Consider the following 27,229-nt stretch of genomic DNA (forward strand, 5'->3'; position numbering starts at 1 on the left):
TGAGTTTCTCAAAATTTGAATTGAAAAAACCAAAAAGTTTTTATATTCCTACTATAGATGTCAATTTTCCACAGTTTCTTGTGATCCACACAGTCAAAGGCTTTGGCATAGTCAATAAAGCAGAAATAGATGTTTTTCTGGAACTCTCTTGCTTTTTCCATGATCCAGCGGATGTTGGCAATTTGATCTCTGGTTCCTCTGCCTTTTCTAAAACCAGCTTGAACATCAGGAAGTTCACAGTTCACATATTGTGGAAGCCTGGCTTGGAGAATTTGAGCATTACTTTACTAGTGTGTGAGATGAGTGCAATTGTGCGGTAGTTTGAACATTCTTTGGCATTGCCTTTCTTTGGAATTGGTATGAAAACTGACCTTTTCCAGTCCTGTGGCCACTGCTGAGTTTTCCAAATTTGCTGGCATATGTGCAGCACTTTCACAGCATCATCTTTCAGGATTTGAAATAGCCCCACTGGAATGCCATCACCTCCACTAGCTTTGTTCGTAGTGATGCTTTCTAAGGACCACTTGACTTCATCTTGCAGGATGTCTGGCTCTAGATCAGTGATCACACCATCATGATTATCCAGGTCATGAAGGTCTTTTTTGTACTTTTGAACTGTAGTGTTGGAGAAGACTCTTGAGAGTCCCTTGGACTGCAAGGAGATACAACCAGTCCATTCTGAAAGAGATCAGCCCTGGGATTTCTTTGGAAGGAATGATGCTAAAGCTGAAACTCCAGTACTTTGGCCACCTCATGAGAAGAGTTGACTCATTGGAAAAGACTCTGATGCTGGGAGGGGTTGGGGGCAGGAGGAGAAGGGGACGACCGAGGATGAGATGGCTGGGTGGCATCACGGACTCGGTGGACGTGAGTCTGTTTGAACTCCGGGAGTTGGTGATAGGGTGGCCTGGCGTGCTGCAGTTTCTGGCGTCACAAAGAGTCAGACACGACTGAGTGACTGAACTGAACTAAACTGATAGATGTCAATATAGGGATTGATTTATTAGGATGCCAATTGTTTTTTTCCTAACGTTGACCATCGAGTAATATTGTGGACTGATTGTGTATATATTTGTTATAAACTTGTAGTGATCATTACTTGGGTAAAAAATGTATGTTCTTTCAGTTTTTCAAAAAGATTGCTATTATCAATAAGGTAAGTAGGAAGTTATATTAAAATAAAGTTCATAGACTTTTTCAAACCTGGGAAGTAGAACGCACTGTGCTTTAACAGCTAGAGCCTTGGCATTAGATAGTTTCTGTTCTCCTAGATTCTACATGATCTGTTTCTAGGTCCTTCTGTTACCATTTCTCTCCCTCTCCCCATTGCTCACTAAGTTTACATCCAGCTTTGTCTTGGCTCTGGGAACATGCTGTTACCACTACCGAGAGGCTCTTAACCCCACTCTTTGCCTGGCTAACTTCTGTGTATCTTTCTGTTCCAGTTTCAGTGTCACATTAATCACAGAAAGACTTTGCTGATCTGCCTTCTCCAATCTAAATTTTTCTCATTATTCTCTCTCATAACACCTTGTTATTTTCCTTTATAATACTTACCACAATTTATAACTATATATTATTCATGTGTTTGATTTCTATGGGACTTCCCTAGTGGCTCAGATGATAAAGAATCCACCTGCAATGCAGGAAACCTGGGTTCAGTCCCTAGGTTGGGAAGATCCACTGGAGAAGGAAGTAGCAACCCACTCCAGTATTCTTGCTTGGAGAAGCCCATGGACAGAAGCATCTAGCAGCTGCAGTCCGTGGGGTCACAAAGAGTTGAACATGACTGAGCGACTAACACTTTCACTTTGATTTCTGTATATGTTATCTATAACATCCATGAGACGAGGATCACATTTCTTAGTTTATATGATTAATCCTGGAGGAAATCAGTCCTGAATATTCATTGGAAGGACTGATACTGAAGCTGAAACTCCCGTACTTTGGCCACCTGATGCGAAGAACTGACTCATTTGAAAAGACCCTGAATGATTGAAGGCAGGAGGAGAAGGGGATGACAGAGCATGAGATTTGGATGGCATCACCGACTCAATGGACATGAGTTTGAATAAGCTCCAGGAGTTGGTGATGGACAGGGAACCCTGGCTTGCTGCAGTCCATGGGGTTGCAAAGAGTCGGACATGGCTGAGCAACTGAACTGAACTGACATCTGGCACAGTTTGGCTCATAGTATATACCCTGTATGAATATTTGTTAACTATATTTTATGAAAAAAAATGACATATTATCCAACTAATTTCATAAGACATATTAAAAATATATATATATTTAGCATTCTCCATGATTTATAGGAACTTTTCCATGATATAAACAAATAATCAACATATTCTTTCCCTATACTAAACAAATATATTAAGCAGCTGTAGTAATAAAAACAGCTTTTAAATGCTGATTATGTAGCAGACATTTTTCTAAGAGTTTTAGACAAATACACAATCGGAAATTGATACTGGAATACAGGTATCAGCAAGGTTATATATTTTTATTTTCCTGGAAGGCAAATTTATATGAAATAGCATGTTATAATAAAAACTCTGATTAAGACCATTAAGAACATCAAAAATCCTAAATAATTTTAGTAGGTGTAAATAATTGTTAAGAAACAAAGTCATGAATATTTAAATTTTTACATTTATTTAAAAACGTCTATTATAGTCATACTTCATAAGGTCTCTGTCTAGACAAAATCATAAAATGTGGCTTTTCTTTAAAAATATGAATCATAAATTCTTGTGGGTTTTTTTATACCATTGATTTTAATCAAAATCCAGGTCCTCACATATATTCTTGTTCATTTTGCTACATTTAACTGATCAGTTCACCCCAAGGAGACTTTTTCAAAATCTGTATAAGACATCTTATATTTGATGCAAATAATGCAAATACATTAATCATGTTGTCACTCAAGTCACTTACAAAATTCTTTTTAGGATAGGCTGTTTCACATGCTAGTTCAGTTCAGTTGCTCAGTCGTGTCCAACTCTTTGCAACCCCATGAATCGCAGCATGCCAGGCCTCCCTGTCCATCACCAACTCCCGGAGTTCACTCAAACTCACCTCCATCGAGTCAGTGATGCCATCCAGCCATCTCATCCTCGGTCGTCCCCTTATCCTCCTGCCCCCAATCCCTCCCAGCATCAGAGTCTTTTCCAATGAGTCAACTCTTCGCATAAGGTGGCCAAAGTACTGGAGTTTCAGCTTCAGCATCATTCCCTCCAAGGAAATCCCAGGGCTGATCTCCTTCAGAATGGGCTAGTTGGATCTCCTTGCAGTCCAAGGGACTCTCAAAAAGCATCAATTCTTCGGCGCTCAGCTTTCTTCACAGTCCAACTCTCACATCCATACGTGACCACTGGAAAAACCATAGCCTTGACTAGACAGACCTTTGTTGGCAAAGTAATGCCTCTGCTTTTGAATATGCTATCTTGGTTGCTCATAACTTTCCTTCCAAGGAGTAAGCACCTTTTAATTTCATGGCTGCAGTCACCATCTGCAGTGATTTTGGAGCCCCAAAAAATAAAGTCTGACACTGTTTGCACTGTTTCCCCATCTATTTCCCAGGAAGTGATGGGACTTCTATTTTAGTTTTCTGAATGTTGAGTTTTAAGCCAACTTTTTCACTCTCCTCTTTCACTTTCATCAAGAGGCTTTTTAGTTCCTCTTCACTTTCTGCCATAAGGGTGGTGTCATCTGCATATCTGAGGTTATTGATATTTCTCCCGGCAATCTTGATTCCAGCTTGTGCTTCTTCCAGCCCACCATTTCTCATGATGTACTCTGTATATACTGTGTACATGCTATTTAGGATAGGCTATTTCACATGCTATCAGAACGCCTATTGGTTAATTGCTTAACCAGTTGACATATTTCTCTTACAGCCCATCAAAAGCCACTTTGTCTATCTTGTTCCAAGAACTTTTGGAATTCTTGTCAAATATATGGCTTGTCAAATACCTTACAGAACTCAAGATACTCTGGTTTGATAGTTTTATTCTTTAGTAAAATTTTCATAGAGCTTAATCATAGAACTTTAATTGGTATTCTGACCAGTATTAGAAGCTCTGGAAAGACATGTGATATATATATATATATTTTTTTTTTCTGAAAGAACCCATTTAGGCATTCATATGTAATCTATTTTTATTATTAGTTCAGATCCTGTACTGTACACTTGGATGTATAATAGGATTTTTAAGAGGGTTCAGCCTACCTTAAATATCTCTAAACAGAGACATAACTAGGAAAGGTTTTATATGAGATAGCTAACCACCAGGCTAGACAAGGACTTCAAAAGCTTCACCATGGAGACTGGCAAATTGTTCCTATGAAAGCCATATTTCTTTATATATGGCTATCTTGGGAGACTCACTTCAATTATTGTAAGTTTGATCACTAGCTACCCAAAATTTAATCCAGATAACAGGTCTTCTATTTTATTCGTCTTGCAACTTTTGTGTTAGTTTAAATATTTTTTCAAAATAAAGGTATTAGGTGGTATAAACAGTGATTGAAAGGGAAAATGTCTGCTCACTTAAGAATTTCTCTAGCATCAAGATACAAAGTTGTGCATTTGTTGATATTCTTACTAGCAATTCAAAAGACAGAGTTTAAAAGGAAATGATATTTTGGCTAGGTACTCTAATTTTGATAATATAATTCTCCATTTCATTTTTTAGAAGTGTTTGCTCAATCAGTGATAACAGCTTTAGAACAGAATACCTGCATAACTAGAAATAATCAGATCCTAAGAAAATAAGTATTCCAATTATAATTTCCCTTCATGAGGAGAATTCTATTGTTTAGTAGTTCACAGTTGAAATTACAGTACATATCTACACAGGATTTGATAGCAACTGAAGCAAATTGCTTTCCCTATGTTCTCAGTTGCATAGATAATAGAAATATAGATGAGCGCTCTTAAAAGTAGGAATGTTATTTCTTTTGGAAGTTACTTGGCATTTCTCTTTATTTGTGCTGACTTAACCATTACAAATTTCACTACTTTAGCAAGGTTTTCATTCATCTCTTACTGATACCTTTTTTTTTTTAATTTTACCTGGAAGATAGTTGCTTTACAATGCTGTGTTGGTTTCTGCCATACATCAACTTGAATTAGGCATAGGTAGATATACCCCTCCCCTTGAAACTCCCTCTCGCCTCCCATCCCGTCCTACCCTCCTACGTTGTCACAGAGCACCTGCTTTGACCTCCCTGTAGCATACTGAAAATTTCCACTGGCTACCTATTTTACATATGATAATTTCTATGTTTCCATGCTACTCTCAGTTTGTCCTACCCTCTCCTTCCCCTACTGTGTCCATAAGTCTGTCCTCTATGTCTGCTTCTCCATTGCTGCCCTGCTGATAGGTTCATCAGTACCATCTTTATAGATTCCATCTACTGCTAAGTCACTTCAGTTGTGTCCGACTCTGTGTGACCCCATAGACAGCAGCCCACCAGGCTCCCCAGTCCCTGGGATTCTCCAGGCAAGAACACTGGAGTGGGTTGCCATTTCCTTCTCCAATGCACGAAAGTGAAAAGTGAAAGTGAAGTCGCTCAGTCATATCCGACTCTTCGCAACCCCATGGACTGCAGCCTACCAGGCTTCTCCATCCGTGGGATTTTCCAGGCAAGAGTACTGGAGTGGGGTGCCATTGCCTTCTCTGTGATTCCATATATACGCATTTATATATGATATTTGTTTTACTCTTTCTGACTTGCTTCACTCTGTGTAACAGGCTCTAGGTTCATCCACCTCATTAGGATTGACTCAAATGTGTTCTTTTTATGGCTGAGTAATATGCTATTGGGTATGTGTGTGTGTGTGTGTGTGTGTATATATATATACACGTATATATATGTATCACAGCTTCTTTATCCATTCATCTGTTGATGGACATCTAGGTTGCTTCCATGTCCTAGCTGTTGTAAATAGTGCTGCCACGAACATTGTAGTACATGCGCCTCTTTCAGTTTTGGTTTTCACAAGGTATGTGCCCAGTAGTGGAATTTTGGGGTCATATGGTAATTCTTTTGCTAGTTTTTTAAGAATTCTCCATACTGTTCTCTATTGTGGCTGTAACAATTGCAATTTTTAGAGCTTTACTTTTTTTTTACTCTTCTCATTTCCCCTATTCTCTCTTGCTTATTATATTAATAAGATCGCCAAGGCTAAACAACTGTCCTTTCTGCTTAAACTGTTTTTCTGAGTTAATGTTTTATTCTATTCCTTCTATCTCAAGAGAGCCTATAATTCTGTTATTGGCTTCTTCAACTTCTTTATTATCAAAGAAAAAATTATTTACTATCAATTCTGTACAAGACATTAAGCTCCTTTTTTTGAGTTCTCCCTAGCTGTTGAGCATATTTACCACTTCTTAATTTTTGAAACATCCCTCCCAGGATTTTCATTACTAAAACTTTTACTGTACAGTAATACATGAGTACATTCTTTTTATTAAAACATATAGATGAAATATAGGTAAGATTAGCATCCACCTCAATCATCCTCTCATCTCATTCTCATTTGCATTCACACACCCCCAGAAGTAAATGCTTTTTAGTAAATTAGAGGGATATCCTTTAAAACTTAATTATCTTTTTCTGTACAAAGGTAGTAAATAAAATCCTAACAGTTTGTATGTGGTATGTGTATGTGTGTATTTAATTAAGAGGACAGAGAAAAGTGACAAGCTATTTCTAAAATTTATACAGAACAGAAAGTGCAAAGGAGCAAAAATAACCAAGATCCTCTTTGAATAAGAAAAGAATAAAGTGAGAAGATCTGCTCTATAAATAGCAAGACTTAAAATGATATAAAGTAGTACATTGCTGGTGCAAGAATTAACACTTTGATCAATGAAACAGAAGAGAAGCCTGAAAAACACCAACAACTTGGTATACAACAGAATTTGTACCACACATTAATGAAGAAGCTCTTTTTTCAAAAAATGATGCTGGGACCACACGCTATCCTTATGGGAAAAAAAAAAGTGAAATTGATCTCTTATCCCATACAATATCCAAGAATCAATTCTAATTTTTTCAGAGACCTAAATATGAAAGGCAGAACTGTAAAGCTTTCATAGATTTATGTAGGACAAAATCTTCATTGTAACGGATCAGAGACTTCCCAGGTGGCGCTAGTGGTAAAGAGTGACAGTCGCTCAGTCGTGTCTGACTCTTTGAGAGTCCATGGAGTGTCCATGGAATTCTCAAGGCCAGAATATTCGAGTGGGTAGCCTTTCCCTTCTCCAGGGGGTCTTCCCAACCCAGGGATCGAACCCAGGTCTCCCACATTGTAGGCCGATTCTTTACCAGCTGAGCCACAAGGGAAGCCCTGCCTACAAATACAGGAGACATAAGAAATGCAGGTTTGATCCTTGGGTTGGGAAGATCTCCTGAAGAAGGAAATGGCAAGCCACTCTAGTATTCTTGCCTGGGAAATCCCTTGGACAGAGGAGCCTAGCAGGCCACAGGCCTTAGGGCTGCAGAGTCAGATACAACTGAAGTGATTTACCTTAGCAATGGATTAGGGAAGAATTTCTTTTTCAATATAATTGAAGTAAGATTCACCATTTTTAGGTGTACAATTCAATGGCTTTTAGTACATTTACAATGTGTGCAAGCATCACTGCTATCTAACTCCAGAATATTTTATCACCCTTCAAAAATACCATACCCAGTAAGTAGTCACTACCCATACCCATACCTCTCATCCCCTGTCAGCCACTAATTTGCATACTGGGTATGTATTTGCCCACTCTGAACATTACACGTGAGTGGAATCATGCAATATGTGACTGTTCATATCTAGCTGCTTTCACTTCACGTCATGTTTTTAAGGTTCATCTCTATTGTAGCAGTATCAGTACTCTGCTTTTATAGCTGTAAAATATTCCGTTGTATAAGTATGGTAATTCTATGTTTAACTTTGTGAGGAACCATCAAATTGTTTTTTACAGAGTTGCAACATTTTACAAATTTCTCCACATATTCAACAACGTTTTTTATTTTCCTTTTTTAAACAGATCAGGGCCATTGTGTGGGTGTTAAGTATCTCATTGGGGTTTTGATTTGTATTTCCCTAATTACTAATGATAATGAACATCTTTTCATGTTCCTTGTTGGCATTTCTATATCTTCTTCAGAGAAATGTCTATTCAAGTTGTTTTACTCATTTCTTAAAGTGAGGTATTTTATTAATGAGTTATATTTTGTTGTTCCATTGTAATTATTCTTTGTATATTCTGGATACTAAACTATTGTCAGATAGATAGATGGTTTGCAAATATTTTCTCCCATTCTATTGATTGTCTTTTCAACCTTTTGTGATAATGTCCTGTGATGTACGAAACTTTTTGTTTTGATGATGTCCAGTTTGCCTAAATTTTCCTTTGTCTCTGTGCTTTTGGTATCATATCTAAGAATCAATTACCAAATCCAAAGTAAAGGACATTTATCCCTCTGTTTTCTTCTGAGAATTTTATCACTTTTTAGGTCTTTGATCCATTTTGAGATACTTTTTTATATAGTGTGCGGAAAGAGTAGAACTTCATTTATAAATGTGGATATCTAGTTGTTCTGGCAGAATTTGTTGAAAAGATTATTCTATTATCTTAGCACTTTTGTCAAAAATTGGTCAACTATAAAAGTATAAAGGATTTATTTCGTTACTTCCAGTTGTATCCCATTGATCTGTGTGTCTGTCCTTACGGCAGCATTGCACTGTTTTGATTACTGCACCTTTGAAGTAAGTTTTGAAATGGAAAAGTATGAGTTTTCCAACTTTATTTTTCAAGATTGTTTTCGCTTTGTGGAGTCCATTGGGATTCCATATGAGTTTTAGGTGGGCTTGTTTAGTTCTGCAGAAAATTCTGTTTGAATTTGATAGAGGTTGTATTGAATTTATAATTCCCTCTGGATAGTGTTGCCATTTTAATATATGTCTTTCCATTTATTTATGTCTCCTTATGTTTGGTAAGATTTGGTGTATAATTCTTGCACCACCTTGGTCAAGTTTATTCCTTATTGTGTTATCCTTTTTGATTCTGTTGTAGATGGAACTGCTTTCTTAATTTTCTTTTTGAAATTTTCACCATTAGTGCTAATACAACTGATTCTGGTGTGTTCATCGTGTATCCTACAACTTTGCTGAATTTATTACTTCAAATATTTCTTTCTGTGGAAAAACTATTTTTTTATATATATATATAATACATATATATACACACATCTATATGTGTGTATATATTTATATAGTGGTATCACCGACTCAATGGACATGAGTTTGAGTAAGCTCTGGAAATTGGTGATGGACAGGGAAGCCTGGCATGCTGCAGTCCATTGGGTTGCAAAGAGTCAGACGTGACTGATTGAACTGAACTGATTAGTAGAGATTATCTTACTTCTTCCTTTTGAATTCAGGTGCCTTTTATTTCTTTTTCTTGCATGATTTCCCTAGTTAGAACTTCTAGTGATGTTGAAAAGAAGTGATGAGTGCAGACATCCTTGAGCTTGATGTTAAAGGAAACTTTCAGTCTTTCATTAAGTAGGATATTAGCTATGGGGTTTTCAAAGAGGCTATTTATGAGGTTTGGAAAGTTATTCTTTGTTTTCTGAGTATCTTTATCATGAAGAAGTGTTCTATTTTGTCAATATTTTTCTATATTACTTGGAATTTTGGATCATGTGGATTTTTTTCGTTTTATTAATGTTTTGTATTATAAATTGTTATATTACACATAGATTATTATGTTGGGTCACCGCTAGATTCATGGAATAAATCCCACTTGGTCATAGTATATAATACTTTTAATCTGCTGTTAGATTCAGTTTAATTATATTTTATTTAGACTGTTTGCCAAACATCTATATTCACAAAGGATAGTTAGTTCAGTCGCTCAGTCATGTCTGACTCTTTGCAACCCCATGGACTATGGCATGCCAGGCTTCCCTGTCCATTGGATATGGCTTGTAATACTCTTTTCCTGTGTCATCTTTATTTGTCTTTGGTATCAGGGCAAACCGACCACATAATACAAAACCTTTCCTTCTCTTTTATAGGAAAGTTTGTGAAGGATTTATGTTAACTCTTCTTTAAATATTTGATAAAATTTTTAGTGAAGCCAACTGGGGGCCTCTGAGTGTCTTGGAGGTGTTCAGTTCAGTACAGTCACTCAGTCATGTCCGACTCTTTGCGACCCCATGAATTGCAACACGCCAGCCTCCCTGTCCATCACCAACTCCTGGAGTTCCCCCAGACTCACGTTCATCGAGTCAGTGATGCCATCCAGCCATCTCATCCTCGGTCGTCCCCTTCTCCTCCTGCCCCCAATCCTTCCCAGCATCAGAGTCTTTTCCAGTGAGTCAACTCTTCACAAGAGGTGGCCAAAGTACTAGAGTTTCAGCTTTAGCATCATTCCTTCCAAAGAAATCCCAGGGATGATCTCCTTCAGAATGGACTGGTTGTATCTCCTTGCAGTCCAAGGGACTCTCAAGAGTCTTCTCCAACACCACAGTTCAAAAGCATCAATTCTTCGGTGCTCAACTTTCTTCATGGTGTAGATTCATGTATTTCATCAAATTTGAAAGTTTTAGACAATATTTTTTAAGTATTTTCTCTGCCACTTTCTCTCTTCTTCATAGGATTCCCATTATGCATACCTTGGTAGACTTGTTCGTGTCCCATAGGTTTCTTAAACCTTGTTCATTTTTCTTTATTCTTTATTTCTACTCTTCAGTTCACTGACTTTTTTCTTCTGCTTCCTCAAATCTGATACTGAATCCCTCTAGTGAATTTTTTATTTTAGTTATACTTTTCAACTTCAGAATTTCTATTTGGTTTCTTTTTATGATTTCTACCTCTTTATTGATATTGCCTATTGGTTATATATCATCACCATGCTTTCTTTTGTTCTTTTCCAGGTTGCTTTTACCTCTTTGAATATATTTTAAATACTTAATTTAAAAGTTTGCCTCATTAGCCCAGTGTCTACAGTTTTTCAAGGACAGTTTCTGTTTTTTCTTCTTCTTTTTTGCTATACATAGGTCATAATTCCTTGTTTCTATGCATACCTTATTTTTTGTTGTTGAAAACCGAACCCTGTGAATATTACTAGTAGCAACTCTGAAAATCAAATTCTCTTTCCTCCCCAGGGTATGTTATTGTTACCTGTTAAAATTGTTGTTTGTTGATTAACTTACCTGAACTACTTTTGTCAAGTCTGTTATTCTTTGTTGTGTGTGATCACTAAAGTCTCTTTTCTATTAGCTTCATGGTCAGCTAGTGATTTTACATAATTTCCTAAATGCCCAGAAAATATGTATATACAGAAAAGGAAAATCTCCCATTCTTTGCAGATGAGCTCTCTGTATATATTTTAGCACACCTTCAACACTCAGCTAGGCAGTTTACTACTCTGACTAATCTTCACTTCCTGCTTGGGCAAAATCTTTAGCTCAGCAAGAGTTGTAATCATCTAAGGATATATCTGGCCTTGGGCATAATCGTGACTTCCTGGATACTCAGGAATATCTGTGAACTTTTCAAAGTGCGTTACATGGCCTTCCCTCCCAGGTGTTTTAGGTATTATTCTGTTATTTCTTTCACATTTTTTCCTTTACTCAGACAGCAGTGACTAATATATTTGGCATTAATTTTTAGGTTAACCTCCCCTCCTTATTGCAAAATTCAGACTTGAATTGAAGAAAGTAGGGGAAACCAGTAGGCCATTCAGATATCACCTAAATCAAATCCCTTACAATTATACAGAGGAAGTGACAAATAGATTAAAGGGATTAGATCTGATAGAACTCTGGATGGAGGTTCGTAATATTGTACAGGAGACCATGATCAAAACCATCCCCAAGAAAAAGAAATGCAAAAAGGCAAAATGGTTGTCTGAGGAAGCCTTACAAATAGCTGAGAAAAGAAGAGAAACAAAGGCAAAGGAGAAAAGGAAGGATATATCCATGTGAATGCAGAGTTCCAAAGAATAGCAAGGGGAGAAAAGAAAGCCTTCCTCAGTGATCAATGCAAAGAAACAGAGGAAAACAATTGAAAGGGAAAAACTAGAGATCTCTTCAAGAAGATTAGAGATACCAACGGAACATTTCATGCAAAGATGGGCACAATAAAGGACAGAAATAGTATGGACCTAACAGAAGCAGAAGATATTAAGAAGAGGTGGCAAGAATACACAGAAGAACTATACAAAAAATATCTTAATTACTCACATAACCACCATGGTGTGATCACTCACCTAGAGCCAGCCATCCTAGAGTCCAAAGTCAAGTGGGCCTTAGGAAGCATCACTACGAACAAAGCTAGTGGAGGTGATGGAATTCCAGTTGAGCCATTTCAAATCCTAAAAGGTGATGCTGTGAGGGTGCTGCATCCAATATGCCAGCAAATTTGGAAAACTCAGCAGTGGCCACAAGACTGGTAAAAGGTCAGTTTCATGAAAATCCTAAGGAAAGGCCATGCCAAAGAATGTTCAAACTACCACACAATTGCACTCATTTCACACGCTAGCCAAATAATGCTCAAAATTCTCCAAGCTAGGCTTGAATAATTCTTGAACTGAGAACTTCCAGATGTTCAAGGTGGATTTAGAAAAGGCAGAGGAACCAGATATCAAATTGCCAACATCCACTGAATCCTAGAAAAAGCAAGAGAGTTCCAGAAAAACATCTACTTCTGTTTCATTGACTATGCTAAAGTTTTTGACTTTGTGAATCAAAATAAACTATGGAAAATTCTTAAGAGAGATAGAAATACCAGACTACCTTACCTGCCCCCAAAATCTGTATGCAGATCAAGAAGCAACAGTTAAAATCAGACATGGAACTATAGACTGGTTCCAAATCGGGAAAAGAGTTTGTCAAGGCTATATATTGTCACCCTGCTTATTTAACTTCTTTGAAGATTACATCATGCGAAATGCCAGGCTGGATGAAGCATAACCTGGGATTAAAATTGCTGGGTGAAATATCAGTAACCTCAGATATGCAGATAACCTTTATGGCAGAAAGCAAAGAGGAGCTAAAGAGCCTCTTGATGAAGGTGAAAGAGGAGAGTGAAAAGGCTGGCCTAAAACTTGACATTCAAAAAACGAAGACCATGGCATCTGGTCCCACTATTTCATGGCAAATAGTTGGGGAAACAATGGAAACAGTGAGAGACTTTATTTTGTTGAGCTCCAAAATCACTGCAGATGGTGACTGCAGCTATGAAATTAAAAGACGCTTGCTCCTTGGAAGAAAAGACCTAGACAGCATATTAAAAAGCAGAGAGATTACTTTGCCAACAATGTTCCATCTAATCAAAGCTATGGTTTTTCTAGTAGTCATGACTAAATGTGAGAGTTGGATCATAAAAAAGGCTGAGCATCAAAGAACTGATGCTTTTGAACTGTGGCATTGGAGAAGACTCTTGAGAGACCCTTGGCCTGCCAGGAGATTAAACCAATCAATCCTAAAGGAAATCAGTCCTGAATATTCATTGGAAGGACTGATGCTGAAGCTGAAGCTGCAATACTTTGGCCACCTGATGCAAAGAACCAACTCATTAGAAAAGACCTTGATACTGGGAAAGGTTGAAGGCAGGAGGAGAAGACAACGACAGAGGACAAGATGATTGGATGGCATCACCAACTCAATGGACATGAGTTTGAGCAAGCTCCCGGAGATGGTGATGGCCAGGGAAGCCTGGTATGCTGCAGTCTATGGGGCTGCAAATAGTTGGACACAACTGAGCAACTGAACAGCAACAATAACTCCTCCAGTAGCTGCCTGAGCCATTTGGGAGTTCCAAAATAGGGGAAATAAAGGCAGGTCTTTGAGAATATCCTTCAGTGAGCCACCAGAAATGTTGAAACAAACAACCCTCACTCTTGAGAACAAGGTTTGTTTCCCCTTCAGTACCCCAGAACTTTCACCAGAGTCGTGGACTCTATCATCTTCACAGCCATCACTGAGCTATGTATTGGGGGTCATTTGGGAGTTTTGTGAGTTTTTTTTTTCATTAAGGATTCACTTGGCTGCTGTAAACTTGATTAGTTTATAGATTTCTGATAAAGTTGATTCTGACAGTTTTTGTTAGTTTATTCACTTGTTTCATAAGGGATGGGCTATTGACATTACCTACTCCACCTTTCTACTGAGGTCACTCAGGAAGTTTTCCTTTTAGGATACAAAATTCACTAACTATAAAGGAAAATACTGATTTGTTTTTTAACTATCTAATCAATAACCTCAGATATGCAGATGACACCACCCTTATGGCAGAAAGTGAAGAGGAACTAAAAAACCTCCTGATGAAAGTCAAAGGGGAGAGTGAAAAAGTTGGCTTAAAACTCAACATTCAGAAAACTAAGATCATGGCATCCGGTCCCATCACTTCATGAGAAATAGATGGGGAAACAGTGCAAACAGTGTCAGACTTTATTTTGGGGGCTCCAAAATCACTGCAGATGGTGATGCAGCCATGAAATTAAAAGATGCTTACTCCTTGGAAGGAAAGTTATGAGCAACCTAGATAGCATATTCAAAAGCAGAGACATTACTTTGCCAACAAAGGTCCATCTAGTCAAGGCTATGGTTTTTCCAGTAGTCCTGTATGGATGTGAGAGTTGGACTGTGAAGAAAGCTGAGCACCAAAGAATTGATGCTTTTGAACTGTGATGTTGGAGAAGACTCTTGAGAGTACCATGGACTGCAAGGAGATCCAACCAGTCCATTCTTTTTTTTTTTAATATAAATTTATTTATTTTAATTAGAGGTTAATTACTTTACAATATTGTATTGGTTTTGCCATACATCAACATGAATCCACCACAGGCATACATGTGTTCCCCATCCTGAACGCCCCTCCCTCCTCCCTCCCCATACCATCCCTCTGGGTTGTCCCAATGCACCAGCCCCAAGCATCCAGTATAATGCATCGAACCTGGACTAGGAGAAAAACTATTAAAAATTCCAACATATGGAGGCTGAACAACATGCTGCTGAATAACAAACAAATCACAGAAGAAATCAAAAAAGAAATCAAAATATGCATAGAAACGAATGAAAATGAAAACACAACAACCCAAAACTTGTGGGACACTGTAAAAGCAGTGCTAAGGGGAAACTTCATAGCAATATAGGCTTACCTCAAGAAACAAGAAAAAAGTCAAATAAATAACCTAACTCTACACCTAAAGCAACATGAAAAGGAAGAAATTAAGAACCCCAGTGTTAGTAGAAGGAAAGAAATCTTAAAAATTAGGGCAGAAATAAATCCAAAGAAAAGAGACCATAGCAAAAATCAACAAAACCAAAAGCTGGTTCTTTGAAAGGATAAATAAAATTGACAAACCATTAGCCAGACTCATCAAGAAACAAAGGGAGAAAAATCAAATCAGTAAAGTTAGAAATGAAAATGGGGAGACCACAACAGACAACACAGAAATAAATACAAAGGGTCATAAGAGACTACTATCAGCAATTATATGCCAGTAAAATGGACAATGTAGAAGAAATGGACAAATTCTTAGAAAAGTACAACTTTCCAAAACTGAACCAGGAAGAAATAGAAAACCTTAACAGACCCATCACAAGCACAGAAATGGAAAACTGTAATCAGAAATCTTCCAGCAAACAAAAGCCCAGGTCCAGACGGCTTCACGGCTGAATTCTACCAAAAATTTAGAGAGGAGCTAACACCTATCCTACTCAAACTCTTCCAGAAAACTGCAGAGGAAGGTAAACTTCCAAACTCATTCTATGAGGCCACCATCACCCTAATACCAAAACCAGACAAAGATGCCACAAAAAAGAAAACTACAGGCCAATATCACTGATGAACATAGATGCAAAAATCCTTAACAAAATTCTAGCAATCAGAATCCAACAACATGTTAAAAAGATCATACAGCATGACCAAATGGGCCTTATCCCAGGGATGCAAAGATTCCTCAATATCCACAAATCAATCAATGTAATACACCACATTAACAAATTGAAAAATAACAACCAGTCCATTCTAAAGGAGATCAGTCCTGGGTGTTCTTTGGAAGGAATGATGCTAAAGCTGAAACTCCACTACTTTGACTATCTCATGCGAAGAGCTGACTCATTGGAAAAGACTCTGATGCTGGGAGGGATTGGGGGCAGGACGAGAAGGGGGCGACAGAGGATGAGATGGCTGGATGGCATCACCGACTCGATGGACGTGGATTTGGGTGAACTCCAGGAGTTGGTGATGGACAGGGAGGCCTGGCGTGCTGCAGTTCATGGGGTTGCAAAGAGTCGGACACGACTGTGCGACTGAACTGACCTGAACTGAATAGCTAACTATGTAACTATCAATAAAATTTAATAAAAATTAAAATATTCTGTTCATCAGAATACATGATGAAATTGGAAGGCAAGCTGCATAGTAGGAATGGATATTTATATCATATAAAACTGATAAAAGACTTGCTATCCAGAAGAGATACAGAAACTTAATAATTAAATAAAAAGAATGACTCAACAAGGGGAAAATTGGGCGAAAGACTTGAATAGGAACTTTATAAAAGAGAACATCTAAATGGGCTGGTAAACATATGAAAAAGGGTTTACTCTTATTAACAATGAGGGAAGAAGAAAGCCACTTTAAGATATTTTTACTGTCCATCACATCTGAAAAAATTATTACTGACAATACTAGGTAGAGCTAAGTTGTGAAGTAAGACAAATTGTTACTGTTTTCTTTTGATAGACTTTTAAATTGGCTTAACCAATTTGGGAATTTCTAAAAGACGATATTCACAGCCATCAACCAGCAATTCTGTTTCTGACTGTATATATCCTAGAATTAATGCATATGGGAATTATGATACATGAACAAGAGTCATTGATAATGTCTCTAAAAAGGAAAAATTACGAACACTCTGCAACAGAATAATTGGCTTCCATTATTGATTTTATTTATTTATTATTGTAAGAATTCACAATGATCATTGAGAATTCCTTGGCCAATGCCTTAGTTATCCTCCATGCTCATTCATCAGTGCATTTATTCCAGATGTTTATGACTCTCCTAGAGAGATCTTTCCCACTTGTATTTCCCCCTTTTCTTGTCAAACAGACCTTTATTCCAAGCACCAAAGAAAAGAATATTAGTGAATGTCTTTTTCTCTCCCCACAAATTTCACTGCTTTATCATCCCCACTTGCTTCTTCATTTCTACTTTTTCTTGTTTACTTGTAGTATCTTATATAATTGTACATCTTATATAATTGCTAAATCCAAGGACATCTTTTCAGCTCTCATCTTACTCCTGTTCTCTCCAATAATTGATATTTTGTAACATCTCCTAACAGTTTCTTCTCTTTTCTCTTCCCTTATGGTTTACGCTGTCTTGATTTTCCTCTTTTGTCTCTAACAATTTCTTAAAGATAGGAAGACCAAATAATTTATCTTCCAAACTGAAATACTTTCATACCATCAGCCTTTGGTCTTTTACATATTTTCCTTGGATGACCTGAAATATTTGCATGACTGAAACTGCCACCTTCAGTGATAATTCCCAAAGTATATGTCCAGTCTAACTTTTTCATGACTCAACTCATATTTCCAATATTTTATTGTATACTTCCAAACTAGTAACCCAAAAGTATATACATGACAATATTTTTAATTTTTATTCATTTATTTATTTATATTTTGGGGTGTGCTAGATCTTCATTGCTGTGTGGGTGTTCTCTAATTGACATGAGTGGAGGCTAGGCTATAGTTGTGGGGTGTGGGCTTATCATGGTGTCTTCTCTTGTTGTAGGGCAAAGGCTCTAGGGCGTGCAGGCTTCAGTAGTTGTAGCACGTGGGCTCCGTAGCTGTGGCTCCTGGGTTCTAGAGTACAGGCTCAATAATTGCGGTGCACAGGCTCACTTGCTTTGTGGCATGTGGAATCTTCCTGGACCAAGCATTAGCCCCTTGTTATCAAACGTGTATCCCCTACATTGGCAGGCAGTTTCTTATCCACTGTACCACCAGGGAAGTCCCTGTACCTCACAGTTTAATCTTACCGTCTCCCTCAAATTTCCTACTCTTTTGTTTATTGAAGGGGTGCAGGTGAAAACTGTGTGTGTGTGTGTGTGTGTGTGTGTAAGTCTGGAAATCACACATGTATACTACTTTGTGCAGATGCTTCATTAGGCACTGGACATACAGTAGTAGCAAAAACTTAGTTCCATCATCATGACAGTGCATTCCGGTATGAGAGAGAGACATTGATCAAACTAGCACGCATATAAATGTAGTATAAGTGTGGGTAATTTCCATGAAGGAAAGAAACATGGAACTATGTGAAATACAGTAGGGGCATTTGACCTTTTTCTTCCCAATACTTGGCCTTTTTATTAGATGTAAGTGGCAATACATAGCTCTTCTAAATTAGAGAAGAGCTTCTACCTCTGTTTCTTAAAATATTTATTGCAATTCAGTATTTAAGTGTACTAGCAAATGGAGCCATTTTTCTTAGAATTCCCACTGCTTTTCATCATAGTTATTCAGATATTGTTCATAAATCACAAAAATTAAGCCCAGAAATTGTGGCAGTACCTTTGGTATTGATGATGTAGGTACGGAAACTAAATGAAAGAGCACCTGTGGACGTAGTATTTCCTTTGTGAGAAAGAGATGTGTAAAGATAAAGAGCGCCTTTCTAGTCACAAATTCTGGCTGCTGTTTTCTTCTTTATACATCCTAAGTAATATTTTGATTGAATGTTAATTGCTTATTCTTTCATCATACACATTTCCCCTCTTGTGCATAAAATTTGGAAGTGGTCAGCTTGTCATTTTGAGATTAAAAGACCTATACTTACTAGTACTCGCCCAAAATAAGAATTAAATTATACATAGCCCTAAATAACAAATTTTATAATCAACATAAATATTAATAATTTTAAGGACAAATAATCCACAGTATTTGTCCTACATTTGTATGTTTTTACAGTAGTGATGTTCACTTATATCAGTTAGTGTATAACATAATAATAACAATAGCTAATATTTGTTAGGTATTAACTCCTTGTAGGGGCTTCCCTGGTGGCTCAGAGGTTAAAGCGTCTGCCTGCAATGCGGGAGACCTGGGTTTGATCCCTGGGTCAGGAAGATCCCCTGGAGAAGGAAATGGCAACCCACTCCAGTATTCTTGCCTGGAGAATCCCATGGACAAAGGAGCCTGGTGGGCTACAGTCCATGGGGTTGCAAAGAGATGGACACAACTGACCAAGCGACCTAACTAACTAACTAAACTACTTGTAAGCACTAGATAATTTATATGCATTATCTTATTTAGCCCTCAGTAGTAATCTGGTGAGGTAAATGCTATCATTTATCCACATTTTTTGGAGAAGGCAATAGCACCCCACTCCAGTACTCTTGCCTGGAAAATCCCATGGATGGAGGAGTCTGGTAGGCTGCAGTCCATGAGTTTGCTAAGAGTCGGACACAACTGAGCAACTTCACTTTCACTTTTCACTTTTCACTTTCATGCATTGGAGAAGGAGGTGGCAACCCACTCCAGTGTTCTTGCCTGGAGAATCCCAGGGACGGGGGAGCCTGATGGGCTGCCATCTATGAGGCCGCACAGAGTTGGACACGACTGAAGTGACTTAGCAGCAGCAGCAGGATCCACATTTTTTAGATAAAGGAAATGACAGTTTAAAAATTATATCCATCAGTATCCCAGCAGAAGTCACAGTGTACCTAAATGGATAATTGTGAAGAGTTTAGTAAAGGACTATGATATTTATAAAAGCATGGGAAGATTTTAGAGAAAGCAACAAAATATGATTCAGCACCCTGGAACTAGTAGTAATTGGTATCATTAATACTCCTGGACCTAATGGGGCAAAAAAGAGAGCAGGTAATTGGAATCCAGAAAAGAGCTATAAGCACAGGTCATCTAACAGGGCCTGTGATCTTAGCCAGCCTACAGTGACCTGCTGGAGAGGAAGCCAAGGGAATAAATATCAGACCTTATTCTCCCCCAACTCTTCAGTTTCCTGATAGTACTTCTTACCTGACCCAGCTAGAAATCAGAGAGCACAAAATAGCTTGTTGATTCTATCTCTACAGTTTAGCTTGGTCCAGAGAGAGTGAAGAAGGGTGGAGAATGAATCTGAAAGGGAAATGGAAAGTATCTAGGAATTAAATAGGTGTTAAATGACAGAGCTAGTATATGAATGCCAAACACTTTACTCCTCTCTACAGTTCTATACTGCCTCATAAAAAAGCTTTGATGAAATATTATTTGAAATATTATTTGGCCAAGGAAAATATATTGAATCTGAAGATTTCTACCTTATCCCAAATTTTTGGATGCAATCATACTTAATAAGTTAGACCAAATATCTGAGAGCTGAACGGCAAAGGGTGTTCAGTGATTCAGTGTCTGACTCTTTGCATCTCCGTGGACTGCAGCATGCCAGGCTTCCCTGTCCTTCACCATCTCCCGGAATTTGCTCAGATTCATGTCCATTGAATCAGTGATGCCATTCAACCATCTCATCCTCTGCCACCCCTTTCTCTGGCTTTCAGTCTTTCCCAGCATCAGGGTCTCTTCCAGTGAGTCAGCTCTTCCCATCAGGTGGCCAAAGTATTAGAGCGTCATCTTCAGCATCAGTCCTTCCAATGAATATTTGGGGTTTATTTCCTTTAGGATTGACTGGTTTGATCTCTTTGAAGTCCAAGGGACTGTCAGGAGTCTTCCCCACCACCACAATTTGAAAGCCTCAATTCTTCAGCACTCAGCCTTCTTTATGATTCAACTCTCACATCCATACATGACTACTAGAAAAACCACAGCTTTGACTATATGTTGACTATATGTGCCACCCGTCCCTGCCACCCCGCCCCCGCAAAAAAAAAAAAAAGAATGTTTGGTGTGGGTATTGATTTTGCATGTGATTGGTATTTTCACCGTATTAAACCATACTTGTTCCTCTTGTTCAGATTCCAGACTCCATCATTTCTCGTGGCGTTCAGGTGCTCCCACGAGACACAGCCTCCCTCAGTACTACTCCTTCGGAATCTCCCCGTGCTCAGGCTACATCTCGCCTTTCTACAGCTTCCTGCCCGACACCAAAAGTAAGTATAGTTCCTTGGCACCTTACACCTGCTCTGCTATGTACATCTGGGAAAACTAACCAGTATTTCCCTCTGCTTGTCAAGGTTGGATTGCATGCAAGATATTACAATGAAAAATTAATGGGCTATAACATAGATATCACCTAATGTTTCACAAATTGTTGTATTAGGCCAACAATAGAATAGAAATTTCATTCAAAATGCCTACTACCTCACAGCTATAGGTATCATTTTCTGTAACTCCTGTTTCTTTGTTGTAGACTTCTTATTTTTTAGCATACTTACTTGTATAGATACACAGTTTTTTATTTATGCAGAGGGTGAATATGTTTCTGGCCAATAAACAGCAAGATTAACAAAGTAAAATGGCGTCACCAAAAGGATTTTTTTTTTCAACTGGTCCAGGCAGGGGTAACTCCTTGCTCTAGTATCATTCCAAATTTTTTCAAACATATTCAACTTGGAATGTTGCTGCCTAATATTTGGAAACAAATCTAAATTGATAGAAAGTTTTAATGCCAACCTTTGGGGGAGGGAGGAAGTATCTTAGTATTTATTTTTTATAATTTTTCCCAAGTACTGAAGCAGTGAGCCAGGGAGAGGATTAGATATTTATTTGCTGCCTGACATTTTCATGTGTGTGATAAACTGAGTAGCAAACCTAATTATGACTATGATACTTTTCCTTAGACTATCTCTTCCCTGTAAAGTTAGTCATTTGTAGCTTCAAGTTTCCATAGGATGGATGTACTATTGGCATCAGAAGCAAACAGTAACATTCCTTCTTATTTAATAGGATATGATTTTAGCTATCAGGCTATACAGTAAATTTATTTCAGAAATCTGTAGGTAATTTTTCAAACTATGACTTTTTCACTCATCAGATTTAAGGATTTATCTAACTACCTTCCTCAATTCCAGCTTTTCTATGAGTTTTATGAATGTTATTGTTGAATTTAACTGGAAGTGATCTCAGTCAGTTCTTGAAATGTGTAGTGCTTTTACATTCCATGCTACATCCTTTTTAGCAGTCTTCAGAGTGTGAACTGTTGAATATCATTTTTAGACTTGTGTCAAAAGTCACTGATAATTAATTGTATAGTTTAAAAAAATCGAGGTCTTAAATCTTCATGAAGAAAAACTATAAAAGCATTCTAGATATAAAATGTTTGTTATATGTTTATACATTGAATGCCACCCAGCTGAATCTTTAACTGAAGGAAAACATGGAGTTATCAAGACATAAATTCGGTAGAAAAATATCGTCCGTATCTTACAAATTTTTAAAACAGAATGATTTATTGTTTGACTTCACTAAATTCCAGCTGTATAAGTTTACTCATTTATGAAGTCTGGGAAACAAGTAAAGCTAAATGTTAAGTCCACTATAAAAGACTACTCATTCATCAAATATTAAGACCTTAATGATTGGAATGTGGAATTATCTAAGACAGTATATTTTTCTTAGTGTTGTACTGTGTACATAAATATTGAAAACTAAGTTTTATCTAAGTTCTTGGACCTTTTTAAAACTTCGGAGTTACATTTTATTTACCAGGAGAATATTAATTACAGTTAATAAATGCAGTTATTAAACACAGTTTTAAAAATTGCTCCAAAATCCACATTTATTATTTTGCTTATTTCAAAACCTTAGGATAACAAGTGGCTTGTCTTGATATTTTTCCATAGATAACACTTAGCTCTTCAAATTGACAATTAATTCAAGTAAAACAGTTATTTCAGAATCTTTTTTTTTTTTTCAGAAATTTTTCTTCTGTATTTTTGCCTAGGAATATAATTCTGTTTCTTTTAAATAATTTTACCAACACCAAAATGTAACCTCAAAGATAAAATTATTGCTTTGGTGTTATTTAATTTTAAAATTGAACTTTTAAGGTTGAATCAGAGTAGTAATATAATAGAAAAACTAATTTGAATACTTTTTAAAAAGAAGTGAAGACAATCAAATTATTCTTCCTATTGAAAATCTCAAATTATAAGACTGCTTAATTAATGTATACTAGATGCTTTAACAGAGAAGGCGATGGCACCCCACTCCAGTACTCTTGCCTGGAAAATCCCATGGACAGAGGAGGCTGGTGGGCTGCAGCCCATGGGGTCACTAAGAGTTGGACATGACTGAGTGACTTCAGTTTCACGTTTCACTTTCATGCATTGGAGAAGGAAATGGCAACCCACTCCAGTGTTCTTGCCTGGAGAATCTCAGGGATGGGGGAGCCTGGTGGGCTGCCGTCTAGGGGGTCACACAGAGTCGGACACGACTGAAGCAACTTAGTAGTAGCAGCAGCTTTAACATGTACTTTTATATCAGTGATAGATGTAATCTCTTCCCCCATAGAGTTTACAGTTTAGTCAAAGGTATGCTGAAACAAATAGGTATTTTTAAAATAAATTTATCTAAAATAACCTTTAAAAATTATATTAAATAAAAAATAAAACATTTAAAATAACATAAAAATAACCTTTCAAATTATAATAAATATACTTTTATAATAACTTAATAATGATACATTGAAATTCATGCTAAGAAGTGAAAAAGTGTAGTAGAAAGTAAAAGGAGGGAAATCTCAGATTGGATGATCAGAGAAGGCAGCTCTTAGGAGTAGCATTTCACCAGGGACATGACAAATGGTGAAAACAACAGCTTTTTTTGCCAGTTGGAGGTTTTGGGAATTATGTTCAGCAATAATGACCACTTTAATGGTAGTACTCACTAATCAAAAACTCTCTGTAAAACTTCATTAGTACACGAATAACCTAATTCAGTGACTTTAAAATCCAACTTCAGATCAGTTCTTCTTTATTTTAAATAGTGATTTTTTTCCCCTTTGCATACTAAGTAAAATTCAAGGCCATAGGTTTTAGCACATAAATATATTCTAGATAAATTAATTTTATAGCATAAAAATGTAAGACAGAGAAGAAATAAAAATGAAGGTCAGGGTTCTAATTTAAATTTTGGGTAAATGATGTTGTTAAATATACTAAGGAATGAAAAGGCAAAGGAAAATTGTTAATACATTTTGGTTTTGAATGTTTTCAGTCTAAGATATGAGACATCCCAGGAATATTATCTTGTACAAAATCAGAACACAAGTTGAGTCTGACATCATTATTGTTACTACATCTTGGATGGAATGTTTATAATTTAGTAGATAATACTGTTAGCCAGACCCCATAAAAATCTCCCTCCCATGTTTCAGATTAAGCATGCAATCTGTCATGTGCAGAAAAAAATGTGCAAATACGTTTTCCTTACATTGGAAATACAATACAGTCATGAAAGACCAACACTAGAAAGAGCACTTGACTTGATATTAGAAGTCCTGGTTTCAACTACTGGCTTCTCTACCTAATAACTACACTGCATTAAGCAAGTTGTTCAACTTCTCTGAGCTTTTTGTCTGTAATAAAACTGGTAATCCTTGCCTGCCCAACAGGGTTATTAACTATTAAATAAGTCTTTGCCTGGTGCTGGGAAAGGAGTGGTAGGCAGATAACACTGTTCTTGGCTTTACAGACAGATAAAGCAGGCAACTATAAATTATAATAAAGTCCAATAAATTTTATGATTTAACAGCAGAAGTACAGAATACTCTGGGAATAACCATCAGAAACACTTATCCTAGTCTTTGTGAAAATACGGAAGAGTTAAATAACCAAATTATGATTAAAAACTAACAGTTCTAACCTTTTCCTCTGTAACGTTTTATCATGGGGCAGCATTTTAGCTGGAAATTTCCTGTCCATTTGTATGTATGCATCTATTCATGTTAGGTCAACAGCTATAATGTTGGTATTACAAATTATTTTGAATTCACATTTTATTTACTCACTGCAATATTTTATTCCAGATTGTGCTTTAATCCCTTAAGATTCTCCACCTATAGTGAAAACATGATCTATCAAGCAAACCAAGTCTGGATTTCCTTTTCAGTACACTCGTCACAATCTCATAAAGACAGGGTACTATCTCTTCTAAAGTTCCATATAGAATGGCATTGTCGCCAGCAAAAATTTGTTTGCTGGGATGACATAATATATTTCCATATATGGGGAAATTCATTTCTCCTTAATATCAGATATTTTCTTTTCATGAAATCTGACTGAAATGACAAGTGATTTTCACTCCTTTAGCTTGAGGACTCTGTGAAATGTATTTTAACAACAAACTTGAGATTTTAGTCTTACATTGCCCTAAGTAAAACAGTGCCTAAGCAAAAAAGTCAAATAGTATATAGGTTCTATGAATGGGCAGTCTCTAGAGGACTCAAATTCTAAAATGGTAATCGTTTCCCAAAAAATGGTTTGCTAAAAGAATACCTCTATAACAAATTCTGTTTTAAAGTGAATATGATTCACAAATGTAAGAAGTTCTGCTTTTCAGTTATGAAAAGCAGCAGCATCTCTTTTAGAATCAAGAGGCTTGACATAGAGAATAATGACCAGAACTGAAAAGGAAAAAAAAAATCCAGGCTTTCAATCAATTCACCACTCCCTATCAATGTCATCAAAAACAGAGAATTTTTTACAAAGACCAGTTCAATTTTCCTTTTAATCCCTAAGCATCTGAAGTTTGACTAAAATAAATAGATTAATAAAGGTAATCTCTGCACATACTCCCTTGTACTTCAGAGTTTAGAATAGAACTTTGTGCGCAGACTAATCAGCATGTTATTTTTTCTCTTCTTAGATACAAAATATAAATTAATTTTCCTATCTAATTAAAGTTTATAAAATAATTTTTAAATATATATTAAAGTATCCTTATGAAGTATGTGTTCCTTTAATAATAATGTCTAATGTTATATTCAAACAAAATGCAGAATTACAACCTCTCTAGGCTTCTGTTATTGTCCTTTGAGCAAAGGAATTTAGATTACTCTGGATAAAGAATATTTTCTTAACTCACAATTTTTAATGTGTATATCTGAAAGGGAGTAGATTCCCTTTACATATAAAAATGGCATTATTTGATCTAGTATCAAGGTAGTATTTTCTCTTGGGTTTTTTTTCCTAGTGATATTAGTTTTTACCAACTAGTCTATATTATCACCACTTTCCTTTGAGAACGCCAAGATGATTGTGTAATATGGCTAGTTCGTTGTTTCCCAAGTCTTTGGAGACTCAAGGAGTTCTATAATTCTAGCCTGAATCAGGACACTGACTGAGGCCTGCAAATTATTTTCTACTGTTTCTGAGAGCCTAAAGAAAATTAGTAAAACTACACTGACCATCAGGTTTCTTTGCTTTTGTCTGAAGTCATATCAGCATTGGCACATCAACAACTGTTCAGCTGTTAATGACATTGTAGAAGTGTATGGGTTCTACATGTGGAGTCAGCAAACACCAAAAAGGTTGGAAAACATTTTGAGTTAATAGTTATTAATGTAATTAGTGTGATTAGTTATTAGTATAATTAATAGTTACACTAATTAGTGTAATAAAATGCATCTCTGGACATAAAAATATAAGTTTTGGTTAACTATCTCATGGAGATGAGGGTTGCTGAACAATAATATTCTCAACTTTGTTGGTCAGATCCATCAGTTCTCAAACTTAATAGTCTCAGGACCCCTTCACATGCTTAGGAATTATTGAGTACCTCAAAGGCTTATTTATGTGAGTCACAGCTGGTGATATTTTTTGCACTGATAATTAAAACTTAGAAATTTTTTAAATGTTATTTATTTACTTTAAATTGAGAATAAGACCTTTCTATGTTAATTTAAATAATATTGCTAAGGGTAAAAACAATGTTTTCCAAAATTTTAAAAAATCTACTAGAAAGGATGACATTGTTTTACATTTTTTTTCCTATTCATTTCAATGTCTGGTTTAGTAGACTACAGATGGATTCTCACATCTGCTTCTGTACTCAGTCTGTTGGAATATATTGTTTTGGTTGAAGGAAACAAATCCAGCCTCACACAGTTATGTGGTTAGAAAATAAAGGAATATCTCAATAGCGTTTTCATATAATTGTGGATATTCTTTGATACTACAACAAAATTGTTCAGTTGATAATATATTGAAAGTTAGTTAAAATGTAGAATTTA

The 27,229-nt window shown here is 36.6% G+C and overlaps 1 protein-coding gene across 3 annotated transcripts in view; it reads left to right on the forward strand.

Annotated features, from left to right (window-relative positions):
- Positions 1–27,229, forward strand: part of GPHN (gephyrin) — a 547,726-nt gene that overhangs the window by 327,462 nt on the left and 193,035 nt on the right. For all 3 annotated transcript variants that reach the window (XM_052647154.1, XM_052647155.1, XM_052647156.1), the window contains one exon: positions 21,012–21,146. In XM_052647154.1, coding sequence (XP_052503114.1) covers positions 21,012–21,146 — 135 coding nt within the window. The remainder of the gene's footprint in view (positions 1–21,011; positions 21,147–27,229) is intronic.

The sequence above is a fragment of the Budorcas taxicolor genome, chromosome 10 (assembly GCF_023091745.1).
Source record: "Budorcas taxicolor isolate Tak-1 chromosome 10, Takin1.1, whole genome shotgun sequence".
Classification (NCBI taxonomy): Eukaryota; Metazoa; Chordata; class Mammalia; order Artiodactyla; family Bovidae; genus Budorcas; species Budorcas taxicolor.